Below are 23,560 nucleotides of genomic sequence, written 5' to 3' on the forward strand. Positions count from 1 at the left end.
AAAACAAAAAAGTAAAAGCACTCGTCACACTGAATTCTGGAGCAGCATAGCCAACAAAAAAGTCAGGGTGAGACACTGTAACAGCCCAACACAACTTAGGAGTTTGGAAGGAGAGGTCTCAGGACGGGGCTGGCCTGTTCCAGCTCAGGACAGTGGCAATATCATCTGTGGGGCCTTGAAGCCTACTGCAGCAGTGACTGCAGCAGCAACAGTTCCAGGAGTTATCACTGCTGAGAGTTGGTAAGTAGATTGGACAACTAGTCAGAAAGATTACAAGAAACCCCTGTGGAGTCACTGGGCTCAGCACTGGGCACCATTTGGTAATTACACTATCCAATACCCAGTTCTGGGATACAGTTCCTGGGCAGAGAGAGCTTGTAGTCACAAAGGAGTAGGGTCCCTTCAAAGACAGAGAGAGGAACACTAACACTAGTGGGTACAGGGGAACAGAGGGCCTTCCTAGATAAGGACCAGAACACAGAGCAGTGACCACATCTCTGCCCAGATCACACCACCTCAAAAGCACCAAATATTTACATACTCCCAGAACTACCTGTGAGAACAGCAGGGCAAAAAAACCAGAACTCTGGGACAATGACCACCACTCCCTACCACTTCAAAGGTGAGGAGAGCCCCACCCTAATACAAAGTTCAAAATCATGAAACAGGTGGGGAAAATGAGCTAACAACAACAACAAAAAAGCCTCCTTCATATAAAGCTACTATAATGACAAGGAAACTCAGGAGAAGACAAAGGCATGAAAACATCTATAATCAAAGCCTTAAAGACAACGTGCAGCTAAAGAGCTAAATGCCCAACAAGAATCCAAAAAAGAGCTAAAGAGATTTTTAAAATAGCAAAAAAAAAAAAAGATTTTAATAATCAAATAAAAGTGGTAGAGGAAAGAGTGGGAAAAATAATAAGCATAAAGGGCTGAGCCAAGATGACAGAGTAAAACCATGATCTCACCTGCATTCTTCCAACACTCCCTTCCAAACAACCACACTGGGGTGGTGGCTCAAAGTGGGAATATATACATACTCAGGTGGGTATAGAAATCTATCTTATCCTATAGGGAAATAAGTGGGAAAGGGGACAAGAGAAGGGGAAGTGGGGGAGGTAGACACTGACAGAAATGAGGGCAGATTAAGGGAGGCAGTCATCAGAAGAAAAACATACTTTTGAAAAAGGACAGGGTAAAAAGAGAGAGAAGTATAAACAGGCAGGAAAATAGGACGGAGGGAAATACATAGTAATTTAACTGTGAATGTGAATGGGAAGTACTCATAAAACAGAAGCAGATAGCAGAATGGATTAAAAACCAGACTCCAACAATATGATGTTTACAAGAAAAACATCTGAAAAAGAGAGACACACATAGAGAATAAAAATAAGGAGATGGAGCAGAATACATTATGCTTCAGCTGAGGTTAAAAAAAAAGCAGAGACAGGAATCATTATCTCAGACAAAGCAAAACAAAAATAGACCTAATTAAAAGAAAGAAGCAGGGAAACTATTATTTTGCTAAAAGGTGCCATAGATAATGAAATAATATCAGTACTAAACATATATGCAACAAATGGTATAAGCCTCAAATTCTGAAAGTGAGTTAAATGAGTTACAGGAAAATAGTAAAACAATACTAGTGAGGGAACTAAACTTTCCCTTCTCAGAACTAGATCAATTTAATCATAAAATAAAGATGAAAGAAATTAAGGAAACAAATAGAATTTTAAAAGAAGTTAGATATGATAGACTTCTGGAGAAAACTGAGTGGGAATAGAAAGAAGTATACCTTTTCTCAGCTGTACATGGCACTTTCATAAAAATTAACCATGTATTAGGGCATTAAAATCTGACAATCAAATGCAAAAAAGCAGAATTATTCAATGCATCCTTTTCAGACATAATACAATAAAAATTACATTCAATAAAGGGCCATGGAAAGTTAGATAAAAAATTAATTGTAAATTAAATAATCTAATCCTCAAGAATGAGTGGATCAAAGAAAAAAATCATAGAAACAATCAATAATTTCATTAAAGATAATGACAACAGTAAGACAACATATGAAAATTTATGGCGGGTGAAATCAAAATGGCTGAGTAAAGACAGGGACTCACTTGAGCCCTCCCCCAAATCCCTCCCAACACCTATAAAAAAATTACTCTAAACAAATTCTAGAGTAGTAGAACTCACAAAAAGACCAAGTGAAACTAATTTCCAGCCCAAGACAACCTGGAAGGTCAACAGGAAAGGTCTGCTGCACCGGGCTGGGACAGGAGTGCAGTCCAGCACAAGCAGCGCCAGCACAGACTGGGCCCCAGCAAACCTGGAACAGGCCTCAGGGGACTGAATCACAGACAGCTGTGGTGGTTTCCAGACTTTTCAACCCAAAAACAATTTAGAAGGTCAGTAGGAAAAGTCTGTTGGACCTGGATGAGAAAGGAGTGCAGTCTAGCCCTGCCCCTAGTACAGTGCCAGGGCAGCAGCAGTGGCAGAAGCGGTGGAAATGGCTGCTTCCAAAGCTCTCAATCCACAGATGGTAAGGGGATTGAACAACTGATCAGAAGGAGATTACATGGGTCTCTGCTGGTACTGAGGCAGGATTCTGTTCCTTTGCCCATACTTGGATCTGGGTTGCAGTCCTGAGGCAAGACGGAGCACTGGCATAGCACAGCTTGTAGCAGCAGTGGAGAGGGAACCCTCTTCACAGTTGGTCTAGGGCAGAAAAGAGTGCTTGTGGTCACTCACAGACCTGAGCACAGGCCAGGAGAGGATTAAAAACCTCTCCTTAAATCATACCACCTTGGAAGAACTGAAAACTTACAGGGCCCTAGAAGAATCTCTGAAAACAGTTGCACAAAACCCCTGAAGCTTGGGACAGTAAGCCCTCCACTCTGGAAGCAGAGCCCTACCTCAACAAAGAGTTAAAAAGTCAAGTAATTGGCTGGGAAAATGAGCAAACAGCAGGAAAAAACTCAGACTATAGAAACTTACTTTGGTAACAAGGAAGATCAAAACTTACAACCAGAAGGAAGACAAAAAAGTCAAAGTTCCTCCAAGAAAAATATGAGGCCATGGAAGAGCTCAAAAAGGATTTTGAAAATCAAGTAAGAGAAGTAGAGAGAAAATTGGGAAGAGAAATGAGAGTGATGCAAGAAAATCATGAAAAACTAGTCAACAGCTTGCTAAAAGAGACCCAAATAAATATTGAAGAAAACAACACCTTAAAATATAGACTGGTCCAAAAAGCCAATGAAGAGAAGAATGCCTTAAAAAGCAGAATTGGCCAAATGGAAAAGGAAGTCCAAAAGCTCACTGAAGAAAATAATTCTTTAAAAATTAGAATGGAGCAAATGGAAGCTAGTGACTCTATAAGAAATCAAGAAATTATAAAACAAAAACAAAACAATGAAAAAATAGAAGACAATGTGAAATATCTCATTGGAAAAATAACTGACCTGGAAAATAGATCCAGGAGAGATAATTTTTAAAATTATTGGACTACTTGAAAACCATGATCAAAAAAAGAGCCTAGACATCATCTTTCAAGAAATTATCAAGCAAAACTGCCCTGATATTCTACAACCGGAGGGTAAAATAGAAATGGAAAGAATCCACTGATCACACCCAAAAGGAAAACTGCCAGGAATATTACAGCCAAATTTCAGAATTCCCAGGTCAATGAGAAACTATTGCAAGCAGCCAGAAACAATTCAAATATTGTAGAAACACAATCAGGATAGCACAAGATTTAGCTGCTTCCACATAAGGGATCAGAGGGCTTGGAATATGATATTCCAGAGGTCAAAGGAGCTAGGATTAAAACCAAGAATCATCTACCCAGCAAAACTGAGTGTAATCAATGAGGGAGGGAAATTGACATTCAATGATGTAGAGGAATTTAATGCATTCTTGAGAAAAAAAACAAAACTAAATAGAAAAACTGTCTTTCAAATACCAGACTCAAGAGAAGCATGAAAAGGTAAACAGGAAAGAGAAATCATAAGGGACTTATTAAAGTTGAACTGTTTACACTCCTACTTGGAAAGATGGTATTTGTAACTCATGAGACCTTTCTCATTATTAGGGTAGCTGGAAGGAATATATATAGACAGAGGGCACAAGGTGAGTTGAATATGAAGGGATGATAGCTATAAAATAAAATTAAGGGGTGAGAGAGAGGAATGTACTGGGAGAAGGAGAAAGGGAGAGGTAGAATAGGGTAAATTATCTCACATAAAAGGCAAGAAAAAAGCTTTTACAGCGAAGGGGAAGAGGGGAAAGGTGAGAAGGAATGAGTGAACCTTACTCTCACTGGATTTGGGTTAAGGAGGGAATAATATACACGGCTCAATTGGTGGAAATCTAGCTTACTCTATAGGAAAGTAGGGGAAAAGGGGACGGGGGGGAGTGACAGAAGGGAGGGCAGATTGGGGGAGGGGGAAAATCAGAAGCAAAAACTTTTGAGGAGGGACAGGTTGAAAGGAGAGAATAGAATAAACGGGGGTGGAATAGGACGGAGGGAAATTTAGTCTTTCACAACATGACTATTATGGAAGTGCTTTGCATGACTACAGATGTATAACCTATATCAAATTGCTTGCCTTCTCAGTGAGGGTGAGTGAGAAGGCAGGAAGGGAAAGAATTTGGAACTCAAAATTTTAAAAACAAATGTTAAAAATTGTTTTTCCATGCAACTGGGAAATAAGATACATAGGCAATGGGGTATAAAAATCTATCTTACCCTACAGGAAAGTAGAAAGGGAAGGGGATAAGAGAAGGGAAGGCAGCCTGGGGCCAGGGGTAAGCTCAGTATGCCATCTTGAGGTGGGGGGAGGGGAGAGATAGGGAGAAAATTTGGAACTCAAAATCTTGTGGAAGTGAATGTTGAAAACTAAAAATTAATTAATTAATTGATTGATTGATTAAAAAATTATGGGAAGTAACCAAACCAATACTTAAAAGAAAATTTATGTCTCTAAACACTTACATCAATAAAATACAAAATGTACAGATCAATGAATTGGGCATGCAATTAAAAAAATTAGAAAAAGAACAAATTAAAAATACCAAATTAAACACCAAATTGGAAATCCTGAAAATCAAAGGAGAGATTAATAAAATTCAAAGTAAGAAGGCTGTTGAACTAATAAATACAGCTAGGAGCTGGTTTGATGGAAAAAAAACAAACAATGAATGAAACAGATAAACCACTGATTGGTTAATTTCATTTTTTTTCTTTTCATTTTAAAAAAGAAAGAAGAAAACCAAACTGCCAGGATCAAAAATGAAAATGGTGAATTCACCACTAGTAAAGAGGAAATTCAAGCAATTGTTGGGAGCTATTTTGTCCAATTTTATGCCAATAAATCCTACAATCTAAGTGAAAGAAATGTTTACAAAAATACAAATTTCCCAGATTAACAGAAGAGGAAATAGAATACTTATATAACCCTATCTTAGGGGGAAAAAAAAACCTGAACTAGACATAAATTGGCTCCCTAAGAAAAATCTCTAGGACCAGATGTATTCACAAAGTGAATTCTACCAAACATTTAAAGAACAATTGATTCCAATACCATATACACTATCTGGAAAAACAGGCAAGGAGAACTATCAACTTTCTTTTACAACACAAATATAGTGCTGACACATAAACCAGGAAGAGCCAAAACAGAAAAAGAAAATTATAGACCAATTTCCCTAATGAATATTGATACAAAAATTTTAAATAAAATACTAGCAAGGAGATTACAGCAACATATCACAAAGAACATGCAATATGACTAGCTGGGATTTATACCAAGAATGAGGGTTGGCTCAATATCAGGAAACTTTAAGTATAATTAACCATATCAATAACAAAACCAACAAAAATCATATGATTATCTCAATACATGCAGAAAAAGCTTTTGACAAAATGCAAAACCATTCCTATTAAAAAAAAATAGAAACCAAAGGAAAAAAATGGCACCTTTCTCAAAGTGATAAGTATTATCTGTCTACAACCAAGAGCAAGCATTAGCTGTAATGAAGATAAACTTCTTAATAAGCCTTCTCAGTAAGATCAGGGGTGATTCAAGAATGTTCATTATCACCACTATTATTCAATATTTGACTAGAAATGCTAGCTGTAGCAATAAGAGAAGAAAAAGAAATTGAAGGAATCAAAATGGCAATGAGGAAACAAAGCTATCACTCTTTGCAGACAATACGACTATACTTAGGGAACTCTAGATAATCAACTAAAAAGCTAGGTGAAACAATTAACAACTTTAGCAAAGTTGCTGGATACGAAATAAACCTACAAATAAATATATAAAATAAATCATCAGTATTTCTACATCACCATAACCTAGCAGAAAGAAATCAAATGAGAAATTTCAATATAAAATATTTGGGAATATATCTGCCTAGACAAACCCAGGAACTATATGAACACAAACACCTTTTCCACAAATAAAGACAGATCTAAATAATTGGGAAATATTCATTGCTCATGGGTAGGGTGAGACAACATAATCAAAATGGCAGTTTTTACCTAAACTAACTTACTTAATCAGTTTACTAATCAAACTACCAAAGAATTATTCTATTTAGCTAGAAAAAAATAATAACAAAATTCATCTGCAACAATAAAAGATCAAGAATATCAAGGGAATCAATGAAAATAAGTGTCAAGAAAGGTGACCTGGAAGCACCAAATTTCAAACTATATTACAAAGCAGTAAAATATTCATTTTAAACAGAATTCTACTCCAATAAAATGATATGGATGTCTTGTGAAATTCATTATGAGATTTTATCTAAATTTTTTTTAATCACTCCATCACACTTTTCTTTCTTGATTCTAAAGCTATAACAACACTTAATCCTAACACCATGCATTTAATGAAGAAAGGTACCAGTTCATTCAATTCTTCAATACTTCTAAAATACATTTGAATGAGGTATTCCCCACTTCACTACCTAATAACTCAGTTCTACTGTCAGAGCTGAACTCAAATTTCCATAACCAAAACATTTTTGAATTAAAAAATCAGATACAAGTATCTTTAAGCTTTTACTTTGGAAGAAAGACATCTTCTCTGGCATCCTGAAATTCTTTCAGTTTCCTCCCCTGTAAAAACCAATACAATTTATACAAAATCACTTTACTATAAAGAATACTTTTCAATGAATTGATCAAAATTAGTCAAAAGGAAATATAGACTATGATCAACAATAATTAATCTAGAGGAAATATAGACTATGAACAAAAATGTATTAGATGCTGTGGACGACAAAAGACATAATCAAAGGATTTCTTATGAAGCAGTTTAATTCTTAAACAAGACATTATAACATCTATTCTAATTAGAATAGGAAAGCAGGCTAAAATTTCACTTTGAGGAATAGTAGAATCCTAAGTCAAGTCAAATCTTTTGTTAGCTAATATGAACTTGGAAAACAAAAAGAGAACATTATGTTTTCTTACTATCTGAAGCAAATAGATTTATGTTCTACCTATTACAACTAATTACCATGGGAACAGAACCTCAGGAAATGAGAAAGGAGATTTTTCAATTCCTAACTGCATCTTTTCATCTTAAAGGAATCATCTTCTTAAATTTGCCATACACTTATATTTGCCTAAAATCTACCATTAATCTTTATCACCTCATCAAAGACCTTAGGAATCCTTTTATAATGTTAGAGAAAACTCAAGGAATATTTTTCTAGTCATAAAAGGACAACCCATAGATATAGAGCTGGGCCTGGAGTCAGGAAGACTTACCACCCTGAGTTCAAATATGGCCTCAGACACTTACTAGCTGTGTGATCCTAGGCCAGCTACTTAACCCTGTTTGCTTCAGTTCCTCATCTATAAAATGGGCTGAAAAATGAAATGACAGACCACTCCAAGTGGTGCCAGGTCACAAAGAGTTAGACACGACTAAAACAACCAAACAAGGACAACAATAAATTTTAAACTACCAGAAAGCAAGAGTCATATAAATATGCTTTCTTACCTCACTTTCTCCACACTAGATTTAGCTGGTGTTCCACTAGTTGAGGAAAATCCATTATCACTGTCTGAGGAATCCCCAAACCTTCGAGAAATCCAGTCCCTTAGTGGTCTGTGAAAATAATTGTAGCTTTTATCTTTCAATTATTAGAACTATAGCATGTAAAGCCTGTATTTTAAGTACCAAAAACATACTTGATAAATGGAATGGCCATGAAGAACTTGTTAGGTGCCAAACCAAGTTTTGACTTTGGGGTCATGTCATTTCTATGGCAGGGTAATTTTTCAATTGAGAACCAATCAATATTCTGAAAGAGTAAAAAAAAAAATTCCTTTTGTTAATAAACCACAAAGAGCTGAGACTGAAAAAGTAACAGCACCACACTACAGTTTGCTAATCTTTATCTAAAAGTAATCCAGCACGCTTTGTACTTTTTTTTTTAAACTACTCTGTACAAAAAGAATGGGCACCGGTATTGCGTAGAAACATATAAATGTTTTCACTTTTATATACCCGAATCTCTCTTCTGGTTTTTGGATTGAATTTTGTATCCTTTGGAATTCCTGGGATGATGTACAAACGAGCTAGTTGGTCATTGATTCTCAGTTCAATGTAATCATCCTTGCAAATGTAATCTCTGATATCAAAACCAGTTTCTTCAAAGACCTAAAAGTTAAAAAATTGAAAAATGTCATTTAAATTCAACTATAAGACATTCTGTAAAAATTTATTCATTTTATAAACAAAATAATTACTATAAAATACCCAGATAATGTTTTTAATAAAGTCTTTTTCACTTCATACTCGATTTTATACTTGGAGCTGTGGATTTATAGTGACTGGATCAGGATATGTTTAAATAACACTATCTAGTTATTTCCCAATCAGTGTGCAAAGGTACTCTAAAGTCACATTATGAATTCACTAGGAGCTGGAGCTATCCTCAAAATTTGGGATATCACTTCTCCTTTACATGGACTACTGCAGAAGCCACTATTATGGCTATGCATTCACTCTAAGGGCAGGCAGATGGCACAGTAAACAGAGTGCTGAGCTTGGAGTCAGGAAGACCTGAGTTTAAATATGGCCTCAAACACTCAGATACTGTGTCCATGGGCAAGTCATTTAACCCTGTTTGCCTCAGTTTCCTCATCTGTAAAATGAGTTGGAGAAGAAAATGGCAAACTGTATCTTTCCCAAGAAAAACCTCAAGAGGTCACAAAGAGCTGGACATGACAGAAAACAACTAAACAATTCTTTCCCTTCCTTTCTCCACTCTCCTAAGTAAAACACTCAGTGTGTGTTTTTTAAGCTGAGTCCCAACTAACATCCTTGATAGCTGAAGCATAATTTTTGCTGATTTCAAGTTATTAAATCTCTTGTATGAAGATTTATAATTAGATGAACAGAAAATTTGAATTAAAACAAATAAAATGGTAAGCTCTTTATGACATTGATCCCTGAAAACATTAAGGTTTGGAGACTGCTTTACATATTATTTTATTTGATCCTTATAACAACCTGTGAGGGAGGTATTAAATTATTATCCTGATTTTACTGATGAGGCAACTGAGCCTGAGGGAAAGAGAAAGCATAGGGGAAACACATACACTTGATCTGTATATCTCTCTCTCAGAATGGTTAGGAGAATCAAGTGAAGACAAATAGCTTTATAAACAAACACAATCCATTCTGTTTTCTGGCCAGTGTCTTCCTGTATCTAAATCTGATACATAGACAGAGAAGCATTATCCACAGGACTAGTCACTGAAGTGTCTAAATTTTGAGGACCTGCTAAAGGATACTTTGATCTTTTTATTCTCCAAGGACTTACGAGTAAATCTGTACAATTTCAGTTAATTATTCATGTTTATTTCACTTGTGTTTCATGCATAGTATCTAACTTGGTTATTCTAATATAACGTAAGTTCCTTGAGTTTTAAAACTTAAATGTTTTATCAAAGACTTAATATTGAACATCAATAAAAGTCCCTAAACTTGTATTAGAACTATTTAGTTAATTTCAATGAGTAAAATTTTTTTTCCTATTTTTTTATGTCTATTACTAACAAGTAAGATAACCACCCCTCATCCCTACCTAGAAAGCTCCTTGATTTTAAGGGCCATGGTTTCCCCTTTTTTTCATAACTTTCCCAGATTAAGTGATGCTTTAAAAAGTTGGTAAATATTTGACAATGAACTCAAATAAAATACAGATGTTACTAAAAAATGATCATTTCTGAAATATGCTTTAAAATCAGTTTCACCTCTACTTCTGAGACTCATAAAACCAGGGTAAATTATAAATACTTAAGAGTTTTCCTGTAGAAATACAATCCTTTGAAAGTCTAATGTAACCCTTATATTCATATTTTAAGTGCCTAACAAAAACGGCTTCTATCACCACCACCACTTTAGAAGCTTATATACACTACAATCAAATTTCAGACAAGAATAATGCAAAATGATAGAAAGTTATCACAGGTTTTCAATGCTAAGACAATTAGAAAGGTATACTGACTTTGTAACTACTACATTCACTTTCCTTGAGGTATTTACCAGGAGATAGTTTTAACTGATCACTAATTTGTGCAACATCCCAGGGAAAAAGTTAAATATCTATTCTCACACTAACCAAGCAATTTTCTGGATTATAAAACACAAATTTTTTGGAACATACAAGTAATGAATGTTCTAAGGCACTATCTGCAATCCTTTTTAAGCAAAAGTGAAACTAAAAGTGCAATACTATAGATTTTTTGCCTACTATCTATGTGCTGTAAAACCTACAGATTAAAGTTCCTCAGACAAAATCCTATCAAGCTGTTTTACAAGTGCTTCTTAAAACCAGCATTATCATTAATCATTCAAACATTTGTAAACCACCTGCAGGCATAGATGATTTATGTGTATAAAGCTTTACTACTTCTGGAATTTGCTAATTTTTCTATCTCATATCTGTTACTTAAAGATAGCCTTTACCAAATTATGTCTAAAAATTTTTATAAAATAAATGAAGCAAAGTTCTTGTCATTATGTCACTATAAAATGTAGCAGTACTTTCCCTAGATTCTTGTTTTCCAAATAACCATTTATGAACTCTTCAATCCAAAAATGTTCAGCTAAAGCATATTCAATATATAAAAGAGAAGCACAGAAGAGAGAGTGGGTCTCAAGTCAGGAATACTTGACCTCAAGTCCAGAACCTGACAAATGCAGCCTGTAGGCAAGTCACTTAACCCCTCAATGCCCCAGGAAAATCTTATGACTGCAGGTTGCAGAAAAATTGCTGACATATTAATAGAGGCAGTTTTCTCTCCCTAACTTTCCTATACCAAATGAAATCCCAAGTCAACAACAACAAAAACCTTAAGCTAGAAAGATACATTAAAAGTAATGAACAGGAAATAGACTTCTGCCTGATTATATTAAACATAATATAAGGAAAAACTGCCTCAAAATTAGTTACACAAAAGAATGTGCTGCTTCAGGAAGTTTCCTTCTCATTAGAGATCTTTCAGCAAAGGCTTATAACTATTTTTGGTGTATTTTACAGAAGGGACTATTTATTTGTTTGTTTCAGATATGGGTTAGACTGGATGGAAGGAAAGAAGGAAGGAAACAAGCATTTATTAAGTTCCTGCTATGTGCAGGCACTGTGCTAAGCAATTTATAAATATTTACTCATTTGAAGCTTACAACAGCCCTGGGAGGTAAGTGCTATTATTAATCCATTTTAGTTGAGAAAACTGTAGCAAACAGAGATTAAGTAACTTGCCCAGAATCACAGAACTCATTGTCTGAGAACAAATCTAAACTCAGATTTTCTTGACTCTAAGCCAGTGTTCTATCTGCTGTTCCATGCAGCTGCCTCTAGAATACAGTTCTCCCTTCCATATCAGGGGGTGGGAGTGGGGGTGTATTAGTTGCACAGTGCCCCTGCAATCTAGAAAATCTGTATAAAAAATTTTGGTCCTCCCATCATACCAGAGAAGTCTGAATTTTTTCTTTTTCTCTTATGGAGTAGTTATAGTACCTTATTGTAAAATGTGAGTTAAGTATTAGGTCATAGGCATGTTCTATGCATTTCTGAGTTTCTAAACTTTTTCTGTGTCATATGCTGGCCTTCATATGTGGTCTGTGGCTTCCACAAAACTCCCCCCAAAATTCCCACAATTTCTTATGCCAACCCATGATGGCCAAAGTCACAACGTGGCAGGGATAACTGTATTTATATATTCATAGGCCTCTGGAATATTTATAGCAGCTTTGTGTAGTAACCCCAAGTTGGAAACTAAGTATATGTCCTATTGGGGTAGCTAATTATGATATGAGTGTAACAGAATATTATCATAAGGGAATATTATTATGCTATAAGAAATGATGAAATGGACTGTTTAAGAGGAAACCAGGTAAACCTCTAAGAACTGATACAGAGTTAAATAAGCAATGCGGAAACAATTTATACAGTATTACAGAGAAAAACAATCTGAAAGACTTTAAAACTCTAATCAACTCAATGATAAACCATGAGTCCAAAAGAACAAAGATGAAACATGCCACTCACCTCCTGGCAGAAAGTGACAGATTTTTAGACATGGTAAATGTAGGAATTTGTTTTGCCAGACTATGCAGCTATGTATTAGGGGCTTTATTTTTGGGCTTTTATTTTTTATTTGGAGGAGGGGGAGAGAAGAAAGGAGTGGAAGAGACAGAGTAAGTATTTTAAAAATCATGGCATATTATACACATTTATTGCAATATAATTCATTGCTATGCAGTGACTGAATTAAAACTGAGAAACTGAACCAAACTGCCAAAAAAGAATTATGAAAATACACTACATCATCCTGCTACTAAAAAAATTATTTCAATGAACTGTTTATTGATATTACTGTTATTGTGAATGAGTGGGGAATATTTATTGAACAAAATAATGTACTAAGCACAGAGGATTTGAAGTGGATACCACTTGTATTTTAACTCACTGTATTGCTAAGACACATATAATGTGTAATAAAAGAAATCATAAAAAAAATTTTAGACATAAGCCAATAAAAACTAGTATCTATCCTTAAATAACAAATGTGAAGCAAGAAGATTGGTAAGTATGGAAGTACTAAAGTTTTATAACCATAAATTCTATCTTCTCAACATCCTGGGATTCCCAGCTACTCTGGGATTCTTTTGTCCTTTGGGCCGGAATGCTGCAGTAGATTGTGTTGGGCAATTAATAATTGAATAATCTTTGAATTTTCCAACCAAAATGCTACTGCAATAACTGCAGTAACAAAACTACAGTATAATATAAGCAGTCAAATAAAAATGATCAAAAACCCAAATTAATGTAAGAATAATTCATGCCATCAAAGAAGGCAAAGGGAAAGACCAAAGGATAACAAGGTAAGAGATTCAGAGCTTGAAGGAACTTAAAGGCTATGGAGTCCAACACCCCTCATTTTATAGATAAGGAAACTGAGGTACAGAGGTAATGACTTACCCAAAGTCACATAGCTAGTAAGTGTGAGGCAGGATTTGATCATAAATGTTCTTGACTCTAAGTCTATCCCCTAGACAAGCTACCTCTCACAGAAAAGAAAGCGTAGTGGAATCGAAATATATTTCTACAGGGTACTTAAATCCAAATTCAATGACAGTTAAAGCGTTGGAAAATATAAGGAATACAAACAATACAACTAAAAATTTTCAAGAAATCCTACTTACATACTCTTTGGAAAGTTACTTAACCTCTCTGGGCCTTGATTTTCTCATCTGTAAAAAGAGTGAATTGGACTACATGACCTCCAAGGTCCCTTCCAGCCCCAAATCTATATTCCTAGGAATTGAGCTGTGCAGTGGACTGGAAAAAGCATCGGCTCAGAAGTCAGAGAACCTGGATTCAAATCCCACTTTTGACACTACCTCTAGAAGTGTGGGGAGTTCCCTTAACCTCATTGGGCCTCAGTTTCCTAAACTACAAAATGAACTATATTACTTTCCAGCTCTAGATCATAATTCCATAAAAGTCAGCTTGCTGAGCTGAAAATCAATTTGCTCAGATATAATTTAAAAGACTAACAGTACCACCAAGTGGCAAAAATGCATATTGCTATTATAGGATTAAAGAATACATATTTTTCAGCAAGCCACAGTACCTTTTAAAAAAATGTATCATGTGCTAGGACATAAAATTTGTCCTGCCTCAACCTCTCTGTTGACCTCCAATCTTATATCTCCAATTGTGTTTCAGACATCTTTAACAGGATGTCCAGTAGATGTCTTAAATTCAACATTTCCATTTCCTCTAAATATTCCTTTCCTAACTATCACTGTCCAGGGCAATGCCATCCTGCTAGTTCCTCAGGCTCAGAACCTAAGAATCAACCTGGTTTCCTCTGGTTCACTTTCCATATCTAATGTGTTGCCGAGGCCTGTCGATTTCACCTTTGCAAGATTTCTCATATGTGCCCCCTTCTCTCCTCTGACACTGCCACTCCTGTGGTACATACCTTCATCACCTCACACCTGGACTAATTCCTGTTGGTTGGAGCGTCTGCCTGAAGACTCTTCTCACTCCAATCTATCCTCCACTCAGCCACCAAAGTGACTTTTCTTTAGGTGTGACACAGGTCTAACCATGTCACTCCCCTACTCAATAAACTCCTGTGGCTCCCAATTGCCTCCATGATCAAATACAAAATCCTCTGATTGGTATTTAAAATTATTCACAACCTAGCCCCCTCCTATCTTTCCAGTCTTTTCACACCTTCCTCTCCACTGATCCAGTGACACTGGTGTCCTTGCTATTCCCTGTTTTGGATCTTCTATCAGCAGCAAATTTATGTCAAAAATAGAATTTGATAGGACTCCTTTGCCTATTTTCCCAAACAGTTTATATGGTATTGGAATTGTTCTTTAAACGTTTAGCAGAATTCACTTGTAAATCCATCTGGCCATGGGGATTTTTTCTTAGGGAGTTCATAGATGGCTTGTTCAATTTCTTTTTCCAAAACTGGTTTAACTATTCTATTGTTAACTGTTCTATTTCCTCTTCTGTTAATCTAGGCAATTTATATTTTTGTAAATATACATTCACTTCATTTAGATTGTCAGATTTACTGGCATGTAATTGGATGAAATAATTCCTAATTATTGTTTTAATTTCTTCTTCACTGGTAGTGAGTTCACCCATTTCCTTTTTGATACAGGTAATTTGGTTTTCTTTCTTTTTTTAAAATCGAATTAATCAATGGTTTATCTATTTTGTTGGTTTTTTCATAAAATCAGATCTTAAGTTTTATTAATTCAATGGTTTCCTTACTTTCAATTTTACTAATCTCTCCTTTGATTTTCAAAATTTCCAATTTGGTGCTTAATTGTAGACTTTTTATTTGTTCTTTTTCTAGCTTTCTTTAGTTGCATGACCAATTCATTGATCTCCTCTTTCTCTATTTTATTCATGTAAGCATTCAGAGATATAAGTTTTCCCCTAAGTACTGCTTTGGCTGTATCCCATAAATTTTGTTGTTGTCATTCTCTTTGATGAAATTATTTACTATTTTTATGATTTGTTCTCTGAACTACTCATTCTTTAGAATTAGTTTATTTAATTTCCAATTAATTTTTAATCTATCTTTCCATGGCCCTTTATGAAATGTAATTTTATTGCATCATGATCTGAAAAGGATGCATTTAATATGCCTTTCTGCATTTGATTGTGAGATTTTTGTAGCCTAATACATGGTCAATTTTTGTGTAGGTGCCATGTACTGCTGGGAGAAAGGTATATTCCTTTCTATGCCCATTCAATTTTCTCCAGAGGTCTATCATAACTTTTCTAAAATTCTATTCACCTCCTTAACTTCTTTCTTGTTTATTTTGTGGTTAGAGGAGAGGGAAAAAGTTGAGGTTCCCCACTAGTATAGTTTTACTGTCTATTTCCTCCTGTAGCTCATTTAACTTCTCCTTTAGAAATCTGGATGCTATGCTGTTTAGTACTGATATTACTTCATTGTCTACGGTACTTTTAGCAAGATGTAGTCACCTTCCTTGTCTCTTTTTAGTTAAAAAAATGTCTATTTTTGCTTTTGCTTAGTCTGAGATTATGACTGCTACCTCTACTATTTTGACTTCAACTGAAGCATAATATATTCTGCTCCAGCTTTTTACCTTTACTCTGTGTATGTCACCCTGCTTCAAGTATGTTTCTTGTAAACACATTGTAGCATTCTGTTTTTCATTCATCCCATCAAAGTCAACTTATGCCCATGCCCTCAGTCTATATATACTCCCTGTAACTGCCCTATCAGAGATACAGTTCTTAAAGAGTTACAAGAATCATCTTCCTGTGTAGGGATGTAAACAATTTAACCTTATTGAATAATTTGTGTTTTTTCTTTCCTGTTTTCCTTTTTATATTTCTCTTTAGTCTTGTATTTGAAAATTGAATTTTCTGTTCAGCGCTGGTCTTTTCATCAGGAATGTTTGAAAGTCCCCTATTTCACTGACTGTTCATTTTTCCCGGAAAGATTATACTCAGTTTTTCTGGGTAGTCAATCCTTGGATATAATCCAAGCTCCTGTGCCTCCTAGAGTATCATATTCCAAGCCCTCCAATCCTTTAACATAGAAGCTGCTAAATCCTGTGTAATCTTGACTGCGACTCCTTGATATTTGAATTTTTTTCTTTCTGGTTGATTATAATATTTTCTCCTTGACCTGAGAGTTCTGGAATTTGGCTATAATATTCCTTGGAGTTTTCATTTTGAGATCTCTTTCAGGAAGTGATTGGTGGATTCTTTCAATTACTATTTTACCCTCTGTTCTAAGATATCAGAGCAGTTTTTCTTGAAAGATGCTGACCAGGCTCTTTTTTTTTTTTTTTGGATCATGGCTTTTAGGTAGTCCAATAATTCTTAAATTATCTCTCCTGGATCTATTTTCCAGGTCAGTTGTTTTTCCAATAAGGTAGTTTACATTTTCACCTATTCTTTCATTCTTTTAATTTTGTTTGATTGATTCTTAAGGTCTCATAGAGTCATTGGCTTCCACTTGACCAATTCTAATTTTTAAGGAATGATTTTCTTGAGTAAGCTTTGGCACTTTCTAAGGAGTTGTTTTCCTCAGTGAATTTTTGTACTTTTTTGTGCTTCTTTTATCAAGCTGTTGACTCTTTATAATGGTTCTCTTGCATAACTCTTAATTTCCCAATTTTTCTTCTATCTCTCTTACTTGATTTTTAAAATTCTTTTTGAACTCTTCCAGGAGGATTTTTTGGACCTAAGACCAATTCATATTTCTCTCGAGTCTTCACATGCAGGCATTTTGGCACTGCTGTCCTCTTCTGAGTTTGTATTTTGATTTTCCCTGTCTCCAGAGTAGCTTCTTATGGTCAGGACTTTTTTGTTTGTTTGTTTTTTGATCATTTTCCAGCCTATTTCATGACTTCTAAAATGGAACTCTCCTCCTGAGGTAGAGGAAGCACTGCCCCAAGCTTCTTGCACCAAGGGCCAGGGCCTTCAGGGCTGGAGGCTTGCCTGTTGTGCCGAGGTCACCCAACCTAGTTGCTCCTGCTGTATCAGGCCTCTGGCGCTGGCAGTTCACCAGCTACACTGGTCTCTGGGCCTGCCAGGCCTGTCTCCTAACCTGCTGCACCAGGGTTAGAGGTCTCACAATTGGCCCACTGTGCTGTTGGCCTGTTTACCTCAGATGGACCTCAGTTACTGATCTGTGCTGAGGCTATGGGTCTCCCTCCCACTGACTTGCCCAGATACTACCTGCGCTGGGCTGCACTCCCCTTTTACCCAAGTGAGAAAAACCTTTCCTGCAGTCCTTCTAAGTTACCTTGAGCTGGAAAAGTGTTTTACCCCATCTTTACGTGGGTTCTACTGCTCTAGAATTTGTTTTGAGGTTTGATTTAAAATTGCTTCAAGGGAAATTGGGGAGAGCTCAGGCAACTTCCTTTATCCACCATTTTGGCTCTGTTTTCCATCCTTGCTGTTCGAGGAACAAAACACTTCGTCTTTCAGCTCCAGGCATTTTCTCTCCCTGTGGCCTATTTCCCATTTTATCTCTGCCTAATGCCTTCCCTGGCTTTCTTTAAACCCCAACTAAAACCCCATCTTCTACAGGAAGCTTTATCCTTGATGAATATCAAAGAAATAAATATCAACCAATATCCCTAACAAATATCACAAAAATGTTAAATAAAATATTGGCAAAGAGTAGTCTACAGGAATATGCCAAAAAAAAAAGATGATACATTAAAACCAGGATCGACACATACCAAGACAAAGAATTAGTCCAATATCCGAAAAACCATGAAGAAAATGGTGTTCAGTCACTTTAATCACGTCATTCTTTGTTACATCATTTGGGGTTCTCTTGGCAGAGATACTGGAATGGTTTGCCATTTCCTTTTCTAGCTATTTAACAAATAAGGTACCACTACTTGTTCAGTCACTCCCCAATTAATGGCATTTACTCAATTTCTAATTCTAACTCACCATAAAAGAGTGGCTATACTTTTGTATATATAGGTCTTTTTCCTTTTTCTTTGATCTCTTTGTGGTACAGACCTAGTAGAAGTATTGCTAAGTAAAAGGGTCTGCACTGTTTTATAACTCTTTGGACATAGTTCCAAATTGTTCTCCAGAAGACTTGCACAAGTTCACAGCACTACCAACAGTGCATTAGTGTACCTATTTTTCCACATCTCTTCCAGCATTTTGGTATTTCAGTTATTTTAATTTAATTATTAGTGATTTCGATGATTTTTTTCTACGGAAATTGACAGCTTTGATTTCTTCTTCTGAAAGCTACTTGTTTATATCCTTTGACTATTCATCAATTGGGGAATGGTTCTAATTCTTATAAATTTGGCTCAATTCCCTATATTCTTGAGAAATGAGATCTATATCCAAGAAATTTGGGGTAAAAATTACTGCTTTCCTCCCAATTTTTGTTGCATTTGTTTTGTTTTAGCAAAAAAAAATTTAATTTCATGTAATCAAAAATATCCATTTTACCTCCTGTGATTTTCTCATTTGGACATGAACTTTTTTGTTATCCATAGATCTTACAGGTAATTTTTTCCATGTTCCACTAATTTACTTATGAGATCACCCTTTATGTCTAAAACATGTATCCATTTTGACCTTATCTTGGTATGTTGAGATGTTGGTCTATATCCAGTTCCTGCCAGACTTTTTTCCCCCAGCAGTTTTTTTTTTTAATCAAATAGTGAGTACTTGCCCCAATAACGTGAATCTTTGAGTTTATCAAATATTAGGTTACTACACTCATTTACCTCTGTATTTTGTGTACCAAATCTATTCTACTGATGAACAACTCTATTTCTTATCCAGTCTAAGGCTGTTTTGATGATTAACATTTTATAAAATACATAGTTTGAGATCTACTACTAGTAGTTGTCTTCCTTCACTTTTTATTGGTTGCCTTGATATCCTTGATAGTTTATTCGACCAGATGAATTTTTTTTTTCTAGCTCCATAAAATAAATCTGTGGCAGTCTGATTGGTATAGCACTGAATATTAACTTAGGTAGTAACTGTCATTTTTATAATAATGCCTTAGCTAATACATGAGCAACAAATATTTCTCCAATTATTTAGATGTTATTATTTTGCAAAAAGTATTTTGTAATAATGTTCATATGGTTCCTGGGTATGTCTTGGCAGGTAGACTTCTAAGTATTTTGTAATGTGTGCAGTTATTTTAAATGGAATTAATCTTTGTCAATGGGGCTCTGTTGGTAATACATGGAAATGTTGATGGGTTTATTTTATATCCTACAACTTTGCCAAGTTTAATTGTTTTGACTACATTGTTAGTTGATATTCTATATATAACAATTTATCACCTGCAAAAAAAGTGAGTTTTGTTTCCCCCATTGCCTATTCTGGTATCTTCTATTTTTTTCCCCCTTTCTTATTGTTACAACTAGCATTCCTAGTATATTTAGTAATAATGGTGATAATGGACATACTTGCTTCACCTCTGAAAACATATTTTTCAACTCAGTCATGTTGTGAAAGAAAACACAGCTGCACAAAAACCTGAAGCTTGGAACGTGTCCCTCCCCACTTCCCCATTCCACCCCAGAAGCAGAGCCCAACTTAAAAATAAAGTTAAAAGTCAAAAGGTTAGAAAAATGAATAAACAAAAAAAGAAGCTCACCACAGGAAGTTACTATGGTGACAGGGAAGATCAAACTCAGAAGACAAGAAAGTCAAAACTACTACATCCAAAGCCTCAACGAAAAAAACAGATCGGTCTCAGACCCAAAAAGAATTTCTGGAAGAACTCCCAACTTTTTTTTTCAAATCAAATAAGAGAGGCAGAAGAAAAATTGGGAAAAGAAATGAGAGTGACACAGGAAAATCATGAAAAAAGTCAACAGCTTGGTAAAGGAGGCACAAAAAAATGCTGAAGAAAATAACACCTTAAAAAACAGAATAGGCCAAATGGTAAAAGAGACACAAAAATTTGCTGAAGAGAAGAACTTAAAAAGAATCGGTCACATGGGAAAAGAGGAAAAAAATTACTAAAGAAAAGAACTCCTTAAAAAGTAGAATCGGCTAAATGGAAAAAGAGGTACAAAAGGTATCCTAGGTTTTATTTAAAAATTTTTTTCATCAATATCCATTAGTGAAATTGATCTATAACTTTCTTTCTGTTTTCACTCCTTGTGGTTTAGGTTTCAAGAGAATTCTTCAGTCTTCCAAAGTTCATTTTCTTTACAATATTATGGTTATTGTATAAACTATTCTGGTTCTGCTCACTTCATTTTGCATCAATTCACACAAGTCTTCCCAGGTTTTTTGGATACTATGCCCATCATATTCCTATACCATAACTTCTTTAGTCATTCCCAACTTGATAGGCAACCCCTCATTTTCCAATTCTTTGACACCACAAAAAAAGCTGTTCTAAATGTTTTTAAACATGAGTCATTTTATTCTTTCTTTCATCTCTTTTGGGTATAGACCCAGCAGTAGTATTTACAGGCCAAAGGGTATGCAAAGTTTAATAGCTTTTTGGAAAAAATTCTAAATTACTTTCCAGAATAGTTGGGTCAGTTCACAGTTCAGCAACTGTTTCTGCAACTTATAGTGTCCCAGTATTGCCCAGGATCCTGAGAGGATAAGTCAGCTGCCCGGAGTCACATCAATGGCATTTGTCACAGGTGGGATGTGGACTCTAAGTTCTCCTGAATCAGGCATCAGCTCTCTATTCACTCTGCTATCCTATAACTGTTGTTAACAATAATAACTCACATTTCTACAGTGTTGTACCATTTGAAAAGCATGTTCCTGACAATCTTGTGAGGTAGAGATTGGAACTGCCCTGTGATATCATTTGTGTAGATAACCCCTAGGGAACCTCTCTACCAACACAGCTCAACACCTTTTCTTCAATTTTTCAAGTACTCATAACTGCGGACATCAGGAAAGGCCTCAGGTAGCATGTGGCACCTGCTTTGAAGGAAGGTTGTGATTCTCAGAGTTGGGAATAGAGATGAAATGCCTTCTAGATATATTATAGGTGCAAAGTCAGGAAATAGAATGTTGCGTAAAGAGGAAAAGATACAGGACAGTTTGGAAAATAGTGTGTGAAGCAGACTGATAAAAATAAGAATGGAAATATAGGTGGACATCAGTTTGTATGAGATTTTAAATGTCAGGCTTACAATTTTGGATTTTATCCTAGGGTCATTAGAAAGGCATTGAAGATTTTTTTTTTTAGGGGTCATGGCGTGATATGTCAGATTCATGTTTAAGAGAGATCAATTTGGCAGCTGTGTGCAGGATGGATAGGAGTGAATCAGCAACCGGAACAATTGCTTATAGTCACAAAATTGGTAAGTGGCAGAGATTGGACTTCTGCCTTTAGAGGAAAGGACTTTTTTCAAAAGCTGCAGTATGCTAGTGGAAGGAGAACATTTTTTTCCCCTTTAAAGACAGAACAATGGATAATATTTTATAAGATACTTCATCTTTTCAAAACACTAGTTTTGTATTCTCATGTTTTTTTTTTCTGGTTTGTTTCTGTGTGACCTGAGCCTCGTGTCTGAGAGAAATTGTTTCTTTTTCCCTTCCTCTTTTTTTATTCAGAGATATTTCCATATAGGGTGTCATACCATAACCAGCCAGTGCTCTGTTCAAAGGAATGTAAATTTTGATGACCAAAACTGGGCATTTAGGGTTTATGAGCTAGATTTCTTAAGAACCATGCCTTAAAACCAAATCACTCCGGCTCTCATTGACTGGCCAACTGTAGGTCCCAGGCCAAGTCCCACTTGGTCATTGTTTGGGCCCTGACTGGCTCAGAGTGGATGTAAATAGCAATTGTTTCTCTTTCCACCAGCAACCCTGAAGGTCTTCCCCTTTCAGATTTTTGTTTTTTAATTGGTAAAGGAGGCCATTCTCTGCCTCATTTCTTACCCAGCCTCAATCACTAAATAGGTGTTGCCTCAGTCAAACTGAGACCTGTTCTTTAAATGTTTGGTAGAATTTGCCTGAAAATTCATACGGTGCTCTGTGTGTGTGTGTGTTTTTTCCCTTAGGGAGCTCATTTGATGGCATATTCAATTTCTCTTTCTAAAATAGGGTTAATTGAGTATTCTATTTTCTTTTCTGTTAATCTGGGCAATTTATATTTTTGTAAATATTCCTCCATTAGATTGTTAATTTTGTTGGCATATAGATGGGCAAAATAGCTCCTAATTGCTTTAATTTCATCTTCTTTGGTTGTGCAAATCACTCTTTTCATTTCTGACACTGGTAATTTGATTCTGTTCTTTTTTCAGTAACCAATGGTTTTGGAAAGGAAAATGGACAATCATTCAAGTATCTTTGTCAGGAAAACCCAAAATGGGGTCATAAAGAGCTGGATGTGACTGAAACAACTGAACAACCACTACTAATGGCTTATTTTATTGTTTTGTTCATAAAACCATCTTCTAATTTTAAAGTTCAATGGTTTTTTTGAGTTTCGATTTTATTCATTTCTCCTCTGATTTTGAGAATTTCTTTTTTGGTGTTTAATTTGGGATTTTTACTTTGTTCTTTTTCTAGTTTTTTTTTTTTCCTTTAGTTGCATACCCAATTACTTGATGTTTTCTCTATTTTACTGATGTAAGCATTTAGAGATACACATTTCCCCCAAGTACTGCTTTGACTACATTCATCAAATCTTGGTATACTGTTTCACTGTTATCATTATTTTTAAAGAAATAATTGATTTTTTAATGATTTCTTCTTTGACTCACTCATTATTTGAGATTAATTTCCTATTAATTTTTAATCCATGCTTCAACACCCCTTATTGAATATAATTTTTACATTGCACATTTGTGAGGGTTTCATGCCTCAATACATGATCAATTTTTGTGAAGGTGCCATGCCCAGATGAGAAAAAGGGAGGCAGCAATCAATCAAAAGGGGAACAAGGTAAAAATTTCCATTCAATTTTCTCCAGAGGTCTGTCATATCTAACTTTTCTAAAACTCTGTTCATCTCTT

The 23,560-nt window shown here is 35.4% G+C and overlaps 1 protein-coding gene across 4 annotated transcripts in view; it reads right to left on the reverse strand.

Moving 5' to 3' along the window:
- The window catches only part of DCP2 (decapping mRNA 2), a 69,581-nt gene that overhangs the window by 22,266 nt on the left and 23,755 nt on the right, over nt 1-23,560 (reverse strand). For all 4 annotated transcript variants that reach the window (XM_027839292.1, XM_027839293.1, XM_027839291.1 and 1 more), the window contains exons 5-7: nt 8,531-8,683; nt 8,212-8,324; nt 8,021-8,128 (exon numbers count right to left, since the gene is read on the reverse strand). In XM_027839292.1, the coding sequence (XP_027695093.1) occupies nt 8,021-8,128; nt 8,212-8,324; nt 8,531-8,683 (374 nt within the window). The remainder of the gene's footprint in view (nt 1-8,020; nt 8,129-8,211; nt 8,325-8,530; nt 8,684-23,560) is intronic.

This window comes from Vombatus ursinus, unplaced genomic scaffold (assembly GCF_900497805.2).
Source record: "Vombatus ursinus unplaced genomic scaffold, bare-nosed wombat genome assembly UNPS02014832.1, whole genome shotgun sequence".
Classification (NCBI taxonomy): domain Eukaryota; kingdom Metazoa; phylum Chordata; class Mammalia; order Diprotodontia; family Vombatidae; genus Vombatus; species Vombatus ursinus.